Source organism: Chelonia mydas, chromosome 4, assembly GCF_015237465.2.
Source record: "Chelonia mydas isolate rCheMyd1 chromosome 4, rCheMyd1.pri.v2, whole genome shotgun sequence".
Taxonomy (NCBI): domain Eukaryota; kingdom Metazoa; phylum Chordata; order Testudines; family Cheloniidae; genus Chelonia; species Chelonia mydas.
In genome coordinates, this window is record NC_057852.1 from 140,182,150 (window position 1) to 140,196,721 (window position 14,572).

At 49.6% G+C, this 14,572-nt stretch overlaps 1 protein-coding gene across 1 annotated transcript; it reads right to left on the bottom strand.

The window, feature by feature from the left end:
• Positions 1-11,739: 11,739 nt before the first annotated feature.
• Positions 11,740-13,759, bottom strand: CENPB (centromere protein B). The gene is made up of 2 exons (XM_037898458.2): positions 13,615-13,759; positions 11,740-13,581 (listed from the first exon to the last, which is right to left on the bottom strand). Exon 2 carries the CDS (start codon positions 13,527-13,529, stop codon positions 12,198-12,200), a length of 1,332 nt encoding a protein of 443 aa, XP_037754386.1. The 5' UTR covers positions 13,530-13,581; positions 13,615-13,759; the 3' UTR covers positions 11,740-12,197.
• Between the last annotated feature and the right edge of the window lie 813 nt (positions 13,760-14,572).

The window sequence follows — 14,572 nt, forward strand, 5'->3', positions numbered from 1 at the left end:
GTGGCCTACTGGGGGGGGCGGGGGAGGGGGCGGGGGGAGGTATTACTTAACTCAGCGTTTCCTTCACTGGTGTATTTCCCGGTTCTCAGGGTGTCTATGTCTGGCTGGGGCAGAGCTGCAGCCTGTGCTCCTCATTGGGCTGGGTTTTGAGCGTGAGCCACTATTGCACAACGGGATGCCCTGGCTTCTATCCAGAACGCCCTGTTAGCCAGCCTGGGTCCGGTGTAACAGTCCCTGGGCCAGATTCTCTGCTGGTGTAATGCTGCTGAAATAAACGGAGTTAGGCCAGCAGAGATTTGGCCCCCAGCGACCCAGGGTGCTGTTTCCCGTCCGGACAGTTGTGTTTGGAGCCTGGCTGCAGCCGTGCTTCAGGCCGTGGCTGAGAAAGGGGGGGGGACTCTCCCCCACCGTTGTCGCTGACACTGGTGCAAAGTCGGGGGGAGATGCACAAGGAATACCAGGGTCTTGGCATTTCTGTCGCCCTCAAGAAAAATTCTCTGGAGACCTACCGCCACCTGCTGGATGGTCTGAGCCATGCCAATCCCTACATTCACTGCCTAACTTCTGGGATTTGCAACCGATTCCATTTTTAATGAAATTTAGTCCTCATGAAAATGGTCTTGTTAAGAACATAAGAACGGCCAGACTGGGTCAAACCACTGGCCCATCTATCCCAGTATCCTGTTTTCTGACAGTAGCCAGTGCCAGGTACCCCAGAGGGAATGAACAGAACAGAGCGAGGGATCCATCCCCTGTTGTCCAGTCCCAGCTCTTGGCAGTCAGAGACTTAGGGACACCCAGAGTGTGGGGTTGCATCCCTGCCCATCCTGGCTAATAGCTGTAAGCAGTGTCAGGATGAGCTCCACCCTGACATCTGGTGGTGAGATGTGGCAAGTTGTGGAAAAGAACTTCAGGGGCCGATCTCATTTGCATAGGCACACCCATCCCGCCTAGAATGAGGCCATAGCTGCCCAAATGGTCACTTTGGCTGCTGTGGGATCCCCAATGTCTCTGTTATTGGGGCAGGAAGAATAACTTGCTATTACCCTGATTATGGGAACTGTGCTTGGAACTGTACTTGGCCTTTTGTTATGATGGAGGGATTCACCATCAACTAAGTAGCACTTGCTAGGCAAGGGTCATGGGTTCCAAAACTCTGTGAATGGAGAGAGGTTGGGGACAAGTATTAATACTTGGTGGTATGGGCCCCTGGGTGAGGGCCTTACATGCTAATTGCACTTTCTCGTCTCTCCACTGTAAAATGTCAGAGCTCATTTTGATTCCATTAGGAGTCTAGTTACAGGCTGCTGAGCTCACTTTGGGCTAATGGTGCACCAGCACTGAGGCTCCCCTACTACGAGCTGAACTGACTAAGAGCTGAAATCACTGAGCGTTGTGTTAAGTAGTGGGGGAGCCTGAAGATATATTGTGGAGCAGTTTGTGGGACGGCTGGAGTGCCTTGTGGACAGGCCGGTGGAGCAGTTCATGGGACGGCAGGAGCTGCTTGTGGGATGTGGAGCGGAGCAGTTCGTGGACTGGCTGGTGGAGCAGCGGAGCCGAGCGAAGCAGTTCGTGGGATGGCTGGTGGAGCAAAGGTCTATGGAGCTGTGGGGCAGTCAGCTTCAGATCATGTAAGGTGCCCCTTACCTCCCCCCCCCCCCGGCCCATCTCCACCCAGGTTGGGAGGTAAAGCTCTGCAGATAAACTTTCAAACTCTGGGGCTGCCCTGACCAGGGACAGAGACTTTTGGGTCATTGGACTTTTGGGACTTTGGGTGATTTGGGGTTGCTGGACTCAAGAACCAAAGGGAAAGGACACGCCCCAATTTGCTTGGGGTGGTTTTTTTTTGCTCATGGGTTGTGTTACGAATCCTGTTGGTGGTGTTTCCCCAACATAATGCCACATTGGTTCTCCCTGTTATTAAAAGACTGTTTGCTACACTCAGACTCTGTGCTTGCGAGAGGGGAAGTATTGCCTCTTGGAGGCGCCCAGCAGGGGTCGTATATATTTGTCCCACGTCACTGGGTGGGGGCTCGAGCCGGTTTGCATTGTGTTATTGGAATGAATCCCCTAGATACTGAACCCGGCCCTTGTTGCTGCGCACTCTGACAGGCAGAAGGGTTACATGTGGGTGGGATGGTGAGACTAACCAATTTATTTGAGCATGAGCTTTCGTGAGCTACAGCTCACTTCATCGGATGCATACTGTGGAAACTGCAGAAGACATTATATACACAGAGACCATGAAACAATACCTCCTCCCACCCCACTCTCCTGCTGGTAATAGCTTATCTAAAGTGATCATCAAGTTGGGCCATTTCCAGCACAAATCCAGGTTTTCTCACCCTCCGCCCCCCCCCCCCCACAAACTCCAGCAGGAGAGTGAGTTGGGGGGGGGGCGGAGGGTGAGAAAACCTGGATTTGTGCTGGAAATGGCCCAACTTGATGATCACTTTAGATAAGCTATTACCAGCAGGAGAGTGGGGTGGGAGGAGGTATTGTTTCATGGTCTCTGTGTATATAATGTCTTCTGCAGTTTCCACAGTATGCATCCGATGAAGTGAGCTGTAGCTCACGAAAGCTCATGCTCAAATAAATTGGTTAGTCTCTAAGGTGCCACAAGTCCTCCTTTTCTTTTTAAAAAGTTATGTATCTATACTGAAAACTATGTTCTTAAGGTATATAAGCTAAGACAGGTCACCAGAAGGTGATAAACAGGTGTTGTGCATCTTCCAGTGTAAATCTATTTGCATGCGGAGACACCAGCTAATCTTGATTGCTAAATCGACAAGAGATCACAAAACATGCAGGAAGGCAGCAGAGCAGGAGGGTGTCCTGTTTATGACAGAGATCAAAGCATTAGTCTGGTATAGTAGGAGACGGCAAAGAAACACACGGGGTCTGTCTCCTAGGGGACAAGTTGAAAGCGTGGCTTGTTTCATACCAAAGGAGTCACAGCCTATCTGGCTGGAAAGAACCACAAAGACTTTAGCTGAGCTAAACTTCATTAGAGAAGACAGTACCTTGTTATGTAAGTCGAGACTCTAGAAGGCGTATTATGAGTTTGTATTAGATGTAACTAAGTGTTTCCAATACTTTCACCTACCTGCTATTACTTTAATCTCTATTCTTTGAAATAAACTTCTACTTCTTTTCACTCTAAACGAATCTAAGTGCTGTGAGTTGAGCAGAGCTATGATCCTGGTGTAGCTGTACCAGCCGGTACCGTAGCACCTAAGCATGGCGCTCACCCTGCGCCCCCTCCTCTGTCCTCTTCCACCTCCCCTTCCCCCAGCTCCTCCTGCAATGCAGCCCCATGTAGCCAATGATTTTAGTTTATTATCCATTTAATGTGTGATGTTATAACATACACTGACTATATTTGGTAAGAACATAAGAATGGCCAGACTGGGTCAGACCAAAGGTCCATCCAGCCCAGTATCCTGTCTACCAACAGTGGCCAATGCCAGGTGCCCCAGAGGGAATGAATCTAACAGGTAATGATCAAGTGATCTCTCTCCTGCCATACATCTCCACCCTCTGACAAACAGAGGCTAGGGACACGATTCCTTACCCATTGTTACGAATTACACCTTGTAGGACATGCACACAAGTGCTACGAATTACACCTGGTAGGACACGCACACCAATGCTGCGAATTATACCTGATAGGACACGCACAGTTCGAATCTAGGCTGAGGCACAGAAATAAAGTCCACAACTGCAGAGTTCCCAAAAGACACTAAGTTTATTACGCTCGAGCGTGGTGCCCCCCTGCTAGCCAGGAGGGGACCCCGACTGCAAATTATACAAAGGTTATATACCTTTTAGCAAAGCATGTTGCCCTCGTGCATCGGAAACCTTAGCCAATAAACAAACCCTTGTCTTATCTACCACCTATCCCTGCTTGGTGCATTCCTCGTGCTATACCAGTATGTTAATTACACAGCATGGTCCTAAAGCCATGCATCAGTAACTTATTATCAGGATGGGAGGCCTCACATCAAGACCAAGAGACAGGGAGTTAGAGACTGACAAAAACCAGATACTGCAAATCAAGGCAGGCTGGAGACAAGGAGGAGGATTTTCACATGGATTCAGTATCTAAGGATTACTCCTCCTGGTGTATGATGTGCTGGCATTTAAACAATGGTGGGTCCCAAACCAAAATGGAGTCACATGTGCTAACTTTTCCTTAACACCATCCTGGCTAATAGCCATTAATGGACTTAACCTCCAGGAATTTATCCAGTTCTCTTTTAAACCCTGTTATAGCCCTAGCCTTCACAACCTCCTCAGGCAAGGAGTTCCACAGGTTGACTGTGTGCTGAGTGAAGAACTTCCTCTTATTTGTTTTAAACCTGCTGCCCATTAATTTCATTTGATGCCCCCTAGTTCTTATATTATGGGAACAAGTCAATAACTTTTCCTCCTTCTCTTTCTCCACACCACTCATGATTTTATAGACCTCCATCATATCCCCCCTGAGTCTCCTCTTTTCCAAGCTGAAAAGTCCTAGCCTCTTTAATCTCTTCTCATATGGGACCCGTTCCAAACCCCTAATAATTTTAGTTGCCCTTCTCTGAACCTTTTCTAATGCCAGTATATCTTTTTTGAGATGAGGAGACCACATCTGTACGCAGTATTCAAGATGTGGGCGTACCATGGATTTATGTAAGGGCAATCAGATATTCTCCGTCTTATTCTCTATCCCTTTAATGATCCCTAACATCCCATTTGCTTTTTTGACTGCGCTGCACACTGCATGGATGTCTTCAGAGAACTCTCCACGATGACTCCAAGATCTTTCTCCTGATTTGTTGTAGCTAAGTTAGCCCCCATCATATTGTATGTATAGTTGGGGTTATTTTTTCCAACGTGCATTACTTTACATTTATCCACATTACATTTCATTTGCCATTTTGTTGCCCAATCGCTTAGTTTTGTGAGATCCTTTAGAAGTTCTTCACAGTCTGCTATGGTCTTAACTATCTTGAGCAGTTTAGTATCATCTGCAAACTTTGCCACCTCACTGTTTACCCCTTTCTCCAGATCATTTATGAATAAGTTGAATAGGTTTGGTCCTAGGACTGACCCTTGGGGACCACTACTAGTTACCCTTCTCCATTCTGCAAATTTACCATTTATTCCTACCCTTTGTTCCTTCTCTTTTAACCAGTTCTCAATCTATGAAAGGATTTTCTCTCTTATCCCTGACAACTTAATTTACGTAAGAGCCTTTGGTGAGGGACCTTGTCAAAGGCTTTCTGGAAATCTAAGTACACTATGTCCACTGGGTCCCCCTTGTCCACATGTTTGTTGACCCCCTCAAACAACTCTAATAGATCAGTAAGACACGATCTCCCTTTACAGAAACCATGTTGACTTTTGCCCAACAATTTATGTTCTTCAATGTGTCTGACAATTTTATTCTTTACAATTGTTTCAACTGATTTGCCCGGTACGGATGTTAGACTTACCGGTCTGTAATTGTCGGGATCACTTCTTGAGCCCTTTTTAAATATTGGCGTTACATTAGCTATCCTCCAGTCATTGGGTACAGAAGCTGATGTAAAGGACAGGTTACAAACCATAGTTAATAGTTCCGCATAGCAAGAGTTAATCTGTAGGATTATAAAAGTATAAGATTGATCAGTATTTAGAGGAACCAGCTATTAGACATGAGTAAGACAAGCTGAAACGCAAGAACCTGAGACAGGTTGGGTCACAGAAACAGCTTCGGGATGGCCACCTGATGTCCTGAGACTACTTCTGAGCCCATTTTCCCTGGCAGCTTGGGACTTCAGTGCCTTGCCTGGTTGTGCCAGACGCACTAGCCTGCTACAAACACAGACCCAGGCCTGAACCACGTCCCCCAAAAGCTGCAGGCTTAACTGAAAACAGCTTAAGAAGTGCTCCTGACTCCAGCACCCAGTTCCCAATGGGATCCAAACCTCAAATAAATCTATTTTAGTCTGTATAAAACTTATACAGGGTAAACTCATAAGTTGTTCACCCTCTAGAACACTGATAGAGAGATGCACAGCTGTTTGCTCCCCCAGGTATTAATAGTTGCTCTGGGTTAATATAAAAAGTAGGATTACTTGGAACCACTTAAATTACAGATAGAACAAAGTAAATTACCAAGCAAGATAAAACAAAAACATGCAAGTCTAAGCCTAATACAGTAAAAAACTAAATGCAGGTAAATCTCACCCTCAGAGGTGTTCCAATAAGCTTCTTTTACAGACTAGACTACGGAAGGGGGAGGATCTGGGGAACTACAGACCGGTCAGCCTCACCTCAGTCCCTGGAAAAAATCATGGAGAAGGGCCTCAAGGAATCAATTTTGAAGCACTTGGAGGAGAGGAAAATGATCAGGAATAGTCAGCATGGCTTCACCAAGGGCAAGTCATGCCTGACTAATCTAATTGCCTTCTATGACGAGATGACTGGCTCTGTGGATGAGGGGAAAGCAGTGGACGTGTTATTCCTTGACTTTAGCAAAGCTTTTGATATGGTCTCCCACAGTATTCTTGCCAGCATGTTAAAGTAGTATGGGCTGGATGAATGGACTATAAAGTGGATAGAAAGCTGGCTAGATCGTTGGGCTCAGGGAGTAGTGATCAATGGCTCCATAACTACTTGGCAGCCGGCATCAAGCGGAGTGCCCCAAGGGTCGGTCCTGGGGCCGGTTTTGTTCAATAACTTCATTAATGATGTTGAGGATGGTGTGGACTCCACCCTCAGCAAGTTTGCAGATGATACTAGACTGGGAGGAGTGGTAGATACAGTCGAGAGTAGGGATAGGATACAGAGGGACCTAGACAAATGAGAGGACTGGGCCAAAAGAAATCTGATGAGGTTCAACAAGGACAAGTGCAGAGTCCTGCACTTAGGACGGAAGAACCCCATGCACCGCTACAGACTAGGGACCGAATGGCTCGGCAGCAGTTCTGCAGAAAAGGACCTAGGGGTTACAGTGGACGAGAAGCTGGATATGAGTCAACAGTGTGCCCTTGTTGCCAAGAAGGCCAATGGCATTTTGGGCTGTATAAGTAGGGGCATTGCCAGCAGATCGAGGGACATGATCGCTCTCCTCTATTCGACATTGGTGAGGCCTCACCTGGAGTACTGTGTCCAGTTTTGGGCCCCCCACTACAAGAAGGATGTGGAAAAATTGGAAAGCGTCCAGGGGAGGGCAACAAAAGTGATTAGGGGACTGGAACACATGACTTATGAGGAGAGTTTAAGGGAACTGGGATTGTTTAGTCTATGGAAGAGAAGAATGAGGGGGGATTTGATAGCTGCTTTCATCTACCTGAAAGGGGGTTCCAAAGAGGATGGATCTAGACTGTTCTCAGTGGTAGCAGATGACAGAATGAGGAGTAATGGTCTCAAGTTGCAGTGGGGGAGTTTTAGGTTGGATATTAGGAAAAACTTTTTCCATCAGGAGGGTGGTGAAGCACTGCAATGCGTTACCTAGGGAGGTGGTGGAATCTCCTTCCTTAGAGGTTTTTAAGGTCAGGCTTGACAAAGCCCTGGCTAGGATGATTTAGTTGGGGATTGGTCCTGCTTTGAGCAGGGGGTTGGACTAGATGACCTCCTGAGGTCCCTTCCAACCCTGATATTCTATGATTCCTAGTCTAGGTCCAGGAATCACTCATACCCCTGTAGTTACCGTCCTTTGTTCCAGTTTCTTTCAGGCATCTCTTGAGCCATCTGAAGACAAAAATGGAGGGGTTTCCAGGGCTTATATAGTCTCTCTTGTGGGCGGAAACCCCTCTCTCTCCCTGTGTAGAATCACAGCTACGCGATGGAGTTTTGGAGTCACATGGGCAAATCAGATGTCCATGCATGACCCAGTTCTCTACAGGCCGACGCCATTGCCCACATGTTAGCCGGAACGTTCCCAGGAAAGCTCGGATGTGGATTGGCGTCTCTCAAGGTCCATTGTAGCTAAGAGCTCCCAATTACTTGAATAACCCCTTCACACTATGTTGACCAAATCTGCCTTAGGTGCTTCCTACAGCAAATACTTTAAATACAAGCATAGAGCCAACGCTCCTAACTCCAGATATAAAAATGATCCATACATACAAATAGGGGGAATGCATTCAGTAGAACATAACCTTTGCAAAGATATGTTACATGGCATATTTAGCCTAAAACATTCCAGTTATGTCATATTTACACTCATAAGCATAATTCTATAAAGCATTATGGGGTTGTGACAGGGTCAGGACTCACCATCGCTGGTGCCTCCGGCTGGTTGCTCCAGAAATTAGCTCTTGTCAGCTGTGGAGTGCCCTCTGCACGTGGTGTCTCACCTGTTGTCTGCTCTGCTGATTTGGGAACTGCCTTGTTCCCTGCTCGGTGGGGTCTGCTTCAGGTCACTACCCTCCGGCAGCACCCACTACTCCCTTCTCACCCCCTTCCGGGAGGTTGGGGGGAAGTAACAACAGTCCTTTGGCTTGCACCTGTTTCAGTGACCAACCACAACCCCAAAGTCTAGCCCCTCACCTCAGCACAAGTCACAGTCTGTCTTGGCCCCACTCCTCTGTGGCCAGGTGCAGTGTAAGGGGGGGGGGAAGGGGGAAACCCAGGCCCACCCGCTACTCTGGGTCCTGACCCAGGGACCCTCTAGCAGCAGCCTCTCTCTCTGCCCTCCTTCACTTCCCTCCTGTCCACCTATCTTCCCTGGGTCACTTCCCCTTTGGCCCCATGCACCTTCTTGACCCCTTTTTATCAGGAGCCGCAGCCTGGCAAGTAACTGGGCCGAAGCTCTTCTCTGCTCCTCCGAGCCTACCCAGCACTGCTCTGTCCAAGGTGCTACCGCCTTATCCCAGGAGCCAGTCCTCCCCCTTGCTAGTCAGGGAGAGACTGCCCTCTCCTTTGCTAGGCAGCCTTTATATAGGGCCCAGCCCGGCCCTGATTGGCTGCCTCTCTTTTTGCCCTGATTGACAAGAAATGATGGTGTAAGTCAATGACCGAGAACTAACCCAAAAGATTATGGGGAAAGAGGTACCAACTGGTAATAATGTGAAAGTGTAGCCGGGAAGATTAAATTTAAACGATAAAATCTTGTAACAACAAATATTGTCTCCCACACATGCCTTAATCACAAGATAAAGTGGTACACTGATGTTAATGAGAACTTCCCCAGCCTCTAGAATTCGGGGTCCCTTGTGTTTCTAAAGGACACAGACCAATAAGGAAGAGAGGGTTGACACTTTCACGTACATGTACAGAATGTAGGTATAGACAGACTAACAGAATAAGAAGGGGTGCCCAGAGCAGGAAAATTTAGCTTCCTACAGGAAACTCCAGCAGGAACCACTCCACTATTGATGGTCAATCCATGAGAGGGCCAACAGACTCTCTAACACCATCTAGGAGGATGTGAGTATGTCTGTAGGTATAACTGGTACACGGTTCTTACCTTTAGGAACTGTATATGCTGTGACACTTATAACTTGGTTGGTAACTTTAATAAAACTACTACAAGATAGATACTCTTGTAATTGTCTGTGTTATTTGCCTATGATTTCATGTGTTCCTAAGGTCTCTAGATCCAGAACAAACAGAGATAACTCTGTTGAAACTGAGACTGTAGTCGCCAGAGCTGAACCCACAGTAATATAATTAACATTAAATAGAATAAAAGGCTCCACCCTTCACCCTCCCCTGCCCCGCCCTATCACCAGCGTTATGTATTATCAGTGCCGCAGCAGAGCCTCGCGCCCCAGTCGCACACCAGGGCCTGGCTGCGCTAGGCGCTGTACAGCCACAGCACAGGGATGGCCTCGGCCCTGAGGAGCTGACAACGGGGGTGTGAGACAAGGGGTGTCAGGTGGCTGCAGCTAGGCCAACGGAGGAGCGGGAGGGAGCGGTGCGGCCCTGCTGTAGCCTACAGGGCTAGCCTGCTTGCTTGCCTATATATCTTTTCTTTTGGGTTTGATCATTTGTTTTATTAGAATGGGTTTATCCATTTGTATTGGTGTATTATTGGCTGTAATGCAAGGAACCTACAGGCCACATCCTGTATGTTGAGCTAAAGCAAGTTAGCAGACACATGTTGGAGACCGTCAGCCGAGATAGGTGGTGCTGAGCTAAAGCATAAAGTGTATGTATGTGTGTGGCCTTTAACATAGAGAAGTGAGCAAGTTAAAGCAAGTTGGTGTAGATATGACCACCTACGTTCATGGCCTTTTTCAGACTTAACAGGTACACCACAAAAAACATGGAAATAACTGGTGCAGCCAGAAAAAACTGAGGTGAGAATGAGCTAAATGGTCATCAATATGCAAGGACATACCAGCCTGTAGAGTAAGTGCACCTGATATTTCGGTGAGGAAATTAAGTTTGGACATGGAAGCTGGGCACACAGTGCTCAGGCGCTGTCAGAAGGACAGTCCACCGTGTCAGTGCAGTGCAGTTCAGTTCATTCATTGTTTGGTTTGTCCTTGTTAGTTCTTAAGTAACTGTAAGTTAGCTTCTACAGTCTTTAGCTCTAGCTTCAACTAGGTTCTTCACCTCCCACTCAAAATTTGAGAAACCTGAACCATCAGACTCTCTTGGCATGCCAGAGACGAGGCTGGTCCTTTGTCTCTTATCACCAGGTTATCAAGGAAGGGTGCGAGTGTGTTAACTGAGAAACCTTTATCGTATATAATACCACATGTACTGCTAGAACAATATTATGGTTTCGTAATTGATTGATTATTTGATTACTATTCCCTTTGTCTCAACAGAAGTCTTTAAGGCTACATTTTGTTCTCAGTGTGAGTGTCCTTGCCATACATCCTGAGGGTCCTTGCAAATGCTGTGTAGCCTGATTCTGGGACAAGAATCTTATTATCTTCTGATCAGATTAATTGGCGAGCCTATAACCCATGTTATCTAAACAATATTATTAATCTCCTAAAATCAGGCAACACTTCTGGGCCATGCTCCGGTCCCACAGTCTGGCCTGCGGGCTCAGCCCTGCAGCTGCATGTGCTCTGTTGGGCCGCCCCCCACCAGGATCATCCTCCACTTGCGGCTTAGGCTCCAACTCGGTTCCCTGACACCTGGGCACAAGCCTCAGGCTGCCTGCCCAGCCTCCCTGACAGCCTGCAGGCACCTGGGCAGTCTGAGCCGAACAAAGCTGGGGCACAGTCACAGCTGGGAGATGGGGACATGGAGGCCCTCATCCAATGTGGCAGCCTCTTGAGGCCTTAGTCAGGCTGCCCTCATCCAAGATGGCTGGATGCCCTTATCCAAGATGGCTGTCCCCTAGGCCTTAGGTGGTCTGCCCTCATCCAAGATGGCCACTCCTTCAGACCTCAGGGAATCCGCCTTCATCTAAGATGGATGCCCCTCGAAGCCCTAGTTGGTCTGCCCTCATCCAAGATCTGTCTTACTCAGGCTGCTCTCATCAAAGATGGCCACTACGAACCCCTCTCATCCAAGATGGCTGCCTTCTGAGTAGTAGAGCGAGACTGACAGTACATGCTCACTAGTAGCAACATATCGGTGCCCTTTTGCTACGTTGCTCCTAAGAGGCTGTTGCTGTTATGGGGAGTGTCATCTGACCAAAGGCAGCCCGGTTTTTCTGATGTGTCAAACAGCCTAGAACTGACACAATACAGCCTATGTGCATCAGCGTACGCACTGTACATGTTGAACAGCTGCTCCAGTCTGCATTTGTCGCCTACACCCACATTGTAGCAAGAAAGCAGCCTTAATTAACAGTTATAAAAGTATCAACTTTTCTGTTTATGTTTTAAGAACAATCAAACATCAACCATGACAACAAACAACACCCTTCATAGACACTTTTTGTACTGGCATGTACTGTAATGTTGTGTAAGTCACCCTGGATACGGGCATCTGCTAATAACACTGTAATAACCTAAATTAAAGTACTATTCCACATCAGTGTATCAACCGGTAAACGCAGCATGGAGGAACTCACTCATTTGGGGTGCAAGAACTCTCTTAATTTGCTCTACTTCTTCTCTGCCACAATTTTGTTTTGAAGGTGGGATTCAAGGTACCAAAGAGCCCGGTAGACCCTGTCCCCAAGTCCCTCTAGCTGCGAAAAGTGCCGAAGTGTGTTCAAAGCCTTCAACAGCTCAGAGTTTGTCGGGGGTGGAACTTCATCAAAATCATCCTCACTCTCTTGATTATCCTCTGGATTATGATACGTTTCATCAACACAACCTGGTTTCTCTGGCCTTGCTGCAGCGCGCAGTAATTCCCAGTAATTCCTCATCGCTTAGCTCTCTGAACGTGAGCAGATCCTCATCCACGGCCACAGCAGCTACTAAGTCCCCTTTTTCCATGTTGACTGGAAGTGGAACATCGGTCAGGGGGTCGTCAGACTCTGCAATATCCTCGTCTCGCCCACCTTCCTCTGGCACAACAAATTTGCCTTTCCGGAAACAGTTGGAAATTGTTGTCGGCTTTACATCTCGCCAGGCCTCAGCAACAAGATGAACGCAATCTAGCAAGTTTACAGTTTTCAGGACTGTCTGAACATCTGCGTTGGGGTCCACATCAAGAGCAACATTAATCCGGTTGGCGATTTTTGATCGGTAATGTCCCTTCATGTTCTCAATGACACCTTGAGCCATAGGTTGCAGCAAAGATGTAGCGTTAGGGGGTAAAAATTCGAGCTGAATGTTAGTGAGAACCACTCCTTGAGGATGTATGGAGCAGTTAGCCAGGAAGAGGCATATCTTACGGCTCTGCCAGCAAAGCTGGCGATCCCTCTTTTTCAGCCAATTGATGAAAATCTCACCTGTCATCCAGGCATTCGCTGAACTGACATAATTGAGGGGAAGTTTCCTGAAATCCTCTGGAAAGCATCGGGGTCGTTTTAACTTCCCGATCATGAACAGTGGGCGTTTGTCACTCCCATCCATGTTGGCACAGACGAGCACAGTTACCCTGTCCTTTGCCGCTTTCCCTCCTTCTAGCTTTTCATTATTTTCTCCATGTCCTCTGTCACAGAGCCCTTTCAGATAAAGCCCTGTTTCATCAGCAATGTAGACGTCAGCCGGAGAAAACTTTTCAAGGATATGAGGAAGGTTTTCGCACTGCCATTGCTCAGATGCGGGTTTGCCCGCTGACTGGTTTCCACCCTGCTCTTTTTTGCAGGCGACATTGAAGCGTTTCTTCCATCTGGTAAACCAACCGTCGCTTGCCTTAAAATCGTTCAGCCCTAGGGAAGCAGCGAGTTGACGGGCTTTTTCCTTGACTGCGGGTCCAGCCAGCCGTGCCCCCTGCGCCCTCTTCTCCTTGAGCCAGGTAAAGAGAGCCCGATCGACCGCAGGGGCTTTTCCTTCCCGCCCGCGCTTACGGCAGCCGTTCGACTGGCCGGCTTCGTAGTCAGCCAACAGCTTTTCCTTCTGCTGCCAGATCCGGCACACGACCGACCGGTGCAACTCCCACTTGGCGGCCACTTGGCTCTGAGTGGCCCCCGGCCTCTGGCACTCGCGGACGATCTGCGCTTTCTCCTTCAGCGAGAGACTCCTTGGCATGTTGTCTGGGTTCGCCCCACACCAAGCGATGCCAGGGGGTGGCGGGGGCAACGTCCCGCCTGCACTGATGGGGCCTGTACCCACCAGCGGCCAGGCTGTTGTTACAAGGCGCTGTCAGAGGGAATGGCGCTCACACGCTGTGGTTGCTCTTACGCAAGGCCCTTGCTGCACACAAGCATGCCTGCAGCTTCAACATGGCTGCCCCCTGCCTTGCCCTTATCCAACATGGCTGCCCCTCTGCCTTGCCCTTATCTAACATGGCGGCTTCCTCAAGCATCACCAGCAGCTTCAACATGGCTGCCCCTGCCTGGCCCTTATCCAACATGGCTGCCCCTGCCTGTCCTTTATCCAACATGGCGCCTTCCTCAACCCAGCACCAGCAACTTCAACATGGCTGCCCCCTTCTTGCCCTTATCCAAGATGGCCGCCCCCATCGTGCTCTTATCGAAGATGGCGGCTTCCAGCTTGGCCTCCCTAGCCGCAGGCGGCTGCCCTTACCTGAGATGGCCGACGAGGCGTCACTGGGAGCCTGCGCCAGGCTTTCCGGCGCGGCCTCTCTATGGCGGGGGAGGAGGCGGGGGCGGGAACGGGAGAAAGTGAAAGTGACAGAGAAGCCGCCGCGCCGCGAGCAGTGACCCCCCGCCCCCCTCCCTTAGGGAGAGACCCCCCCCCCCCGGAGTGACCCGTCAGGTGAGATCCCGCGGGGGGACACGGGGAGACCCCCCGCTGAGCGCCCCCCCTCCCCCGCGGGACAGGGCCCTCCCCCTCCCCGGCTGAGCGCCCCCCCTCCCCCGCGGGACAGGGCCCTCCCCCTCCCCGGCTGAGCGCCCCCCCCTCCCCCGCGGGACAGGGCCCTCCCCCCCCGGCTGAGCGCCCCCCCTCCCCCGCGGGACAGGGCCCTCCCCCCCCCGCTGAGCGCCCCCCCCTCCCCCGCGGGACAGGGCCCCCCTCCCCCGCTGAGCGCCCCCCCCTCCCCCGCGGGACAGGGCCCCCCTCCCCGGCTGAGCGCCCCCCCTCCCCCGCGGGACAGGGCCCCCCTCCCC

Excerpts from the sequence above, each read along its gene's own strand:
- CENPB (XM_037898458.2), bottom strand. The coding sequence starts at position 13,529 with ATGCCAAGGAGTCTCTCGCTGAAGGAGAAAGCGCAGATCGTCCGCGAG.